General features: G+C 40.7%; 1 protein-coding gene across 1 annotated transcript in view; it reads left to right on the top strand.

The window, feature by feature from the left end:
• Positions 1–1,742, top strand: part of gkap1 (G kinase anchoring protein 1) — a 57,523-nt gene extending 55,781 nt beyond the window's left edge. The window contains exon 11 of the mRNA XM_043712928.1: positions 787–1,742. Within this exon, the coding sequence (XP_043568863.1) occupies positions 787–828 (42 nt within the window). The 3' untranslated portion in view covers positions 829–1,742. The remainder of the gene's footprint in view (positions 1–786) is intronic.
• The last annotated feature ends 1,215 nt before the right edge of the window (positions 1,743–2,957 follow it).

The raw sequence follows: 2,957 nt of genomic DNA, 5'->3' as shown, positions 1-2,957 counted from the left end.
TTCTTGACCTGCAATCTTCTTCCCGACCTCTCCACCCCCACCCCCTCTCCGGCCTATCACCCTCACCCTAACCTCCTTCCACCTATTGCATTTCCAACGCCCCTCCCCCAAGTCCCTCCTCCCTACCTTTTATCTTAGCCTACTTGGTACACCCTCCTCATTCCTGAAGAAGGGCTCATGCCCGAAACTTCGATTCTCCTGCTCCTTGGATGCTGCCTGACCTGCTGCACTTTTCCAGCAACACATTTTCAGCTCTGATCTCCAGCATCTGCAGGCCTGAATCATGCTGACCACTGTGCATTATGCTTTTAGAAAGTTTGTTATGTAGGTGTGTGGTGCATGTTATGTGATGTTTTCAATGATTAAGATATCAACATTGGTGAAACTCCTAGAAATTCAACCACTCTTATAGCCATGTAGCACTTAACTTCCAACCCAGAAGTTTGCCAAGGTGTCAAATTCAGTCAGGAGAGAATAAAATCTGGAGAGGAACACCATTGAAAAAGTATTATTATTATCTTTTTCTCTACCACCTCTCTGCACATGAGAAATTTCTAACTATGACTTGTTCTGCAAAAGAGCTGAAATGCAAAGCAAATTGAAGTTTTGTTCCTCAGCTCAAAAACATTAGATAGTAGTTTTGATGGATGATGTAAAGAGGAACTCGCTGTTTTGTATTGGTATATGTTTTAATCTATTATCGGTTCAATAGGACAGGATAGTCATTCCAGTGTTCCATAAAAGGTGTCAATTTTAAACTTAATTTTTCTCTCTTGGATTCTGTAGGGAGGCAAAAAAGGGAAGAAAATGTCTGAATTGGATCACTGAAGATTGCAACATTTGCGTACTGTGAAGCCCAACGCAAAAAAAATCTCCACAATATAAAGCCTTCCTTCAGGGTGCCATCATGGATATTTCTAGTTCTTGCAAAGCCATTGGATTTTGCCATTAATTTGTTTTGCACTTGTTTAAACTTTTGTGAAAACTTCCCACTCCTCAGACCAAGAGGAAACATCTTATTTTGTTGCACTTCTGACGGAACTGTCATGGTACCAAAAACTGAATGATGTTTGGGTGGTTAACTTCTGCTTTAGTATTACAGAGATTTGAAGTGATGTCTTAAAAAAAAAAAAATTTTTTTGGTTTTCAAAAGTTATTTTTGATTGATTAATGACTGCTTTAGGCAGGATTTATAGCCTGTTAATAAGTGAGTAAGTACATTGTTTACAGCCATCTCATTGACTGTATTTGACAATATACATTGAAACTAAAAAATGTACAAGATGATGTGAGGTTATAATGTATGCTCCAATATTTTCATTTAACTTCACAAGAACCAACTTAGAAAAGGACAGGAGAGATAAGAGGGAAATAAATAATTTCTAGTAACATTAGTTTGTGGGGTTTCAGAGAAGTTTCCATTCATAACTCCATGAGGCATGGAAAGCTGTGTTCATCCAAATAAGGGCAAGGTTGAGCAAGGTTTTCATAATAATGTAAGAACGATTCTCTTTCTTGTGGTCCTGACTATATTTGACTTTCGTGTTAAGTTGGAAAATAGTCAGTTTCCCTACAATCCTTACCGTACTTATGAGCATGTACAAAATAAAAGGGCATCTGTAAGTAACCCAGCCTGTGTTTCTGGAATATGAAGTAGTTCATATTTTGTTGATCAGTACTGAAGCATGTTAAAATGCCAAACTTTTAATACATACCAATAAATTACAATGAAGTTTAATTTACCCAATATTGACATATTTTGTGTGCATATACGTGCATGAGCACACACAAGCACATACACCACTTCTTTTCAAGCACCAATACTGGATCTTGATTACTCACGGTTTTGCAGCTCCTCCTATAGTTATTACTTTGTAGAGATGGGTTAGCTCTTAATTAACTAACCCAAATCCAGTTTTGTTCATTCGTCTTGAGATAGGTCACAACATTTATTTCACAGACTAAAACAGAAAATGTTGCCAAAACACAGCAAGCCTGGCAGTATCTGTGGAGAGAGAAACGGAGTTAATGGTTTGAGTCTGATGAAGGCTCTTCAGAACTGAAAGAGGCTGGAAAATGATGGTTCTATGGTACTGAAAGGGAGAGGAGGAGCGAGAGAAGCAGAGCTGAGGGTGCCCAGAGAAAAATACAATGGGTGTGCTGATGGTGGGAAGGAAAGACTGGGATCTAAAGTAGGTGAATATACAATAGTTGTGAAAAGGAAAAAAATTGGTCCATTCTGCTGAGAGCAAAGCAACAAGACACGGCTGGGGTGAGTAATAAAATGGAGGATGGAGATCATGCACTGAAGTTGTAGTTATTCACTGTTTATGTTCTAGAGACTGTAAAGTGCATGAGTGGAAAATGAGGTTTTGTTCCTCCAGATGGTGTTATGTTTTGTTGGAAACTGTAGCAGGTCCAGGATGGAAATGTTACATGATAGCAGGATGGTTTATTGAACTGGCAAGCAACTGGAAGGTCAGAGCAAAGATGTTTTGCAAAACAGTCAATTAGTCTGCGTTTTGTTTCATTATATCCATTGCTCCCGTTGCGGTGCCCCTTTACATTGGGGAGACTGGATGCCTTCTCGCAGAGCACTTCAGGAACGTTTCCGGGACACTCGCACCAATCAATCCCACTGCCCCATGGCCGAACATTTCAACTGCCCCCTTTCACTCTTCCGAGGACACGCAGGTCTGGGCCTCCTTTACTACCACTCCCTCACCACCCGACACCTGGGGGAAAGACACCTCATTTTCTGGCTCAGAACACTTGAACACCAGGGCATCAATGTGCACTTCACCAGTTTCCTCATCCATTGATCTCTCCACCCTGGATGCTCCTAGCCTCATTCCTGATGAAGGGCTTTTGCCAGAACGTCAGTTTTCCTGCTTGGATGCTGCCTGACTTGCTGTGCTTTTCCAGCACAACTCTAATCTTGATTCTGATCTCCAGCA

The sequence above is a fragment of the Chiloscyllium plagiosum genome, chromosome 2, assembly GCF_004010195.1.
Source record: "Chiloscyllium plagiosum isolate BGI_BamShark_2017 chromosome 2, ASM401019v2, whole genome shotgun sequence".
NCBI lineage: Eukaryota > Metazoa > Chordata > Chondrichthyes > Orectolobiformes > Hemiscylliidae > Chiloscyllium > Chiloscyllium plagiosum.
Note: the sequence above shows the minus strand (reverse complement) of the source record. Positions and strands in the feature narration are given on the sequence as shown.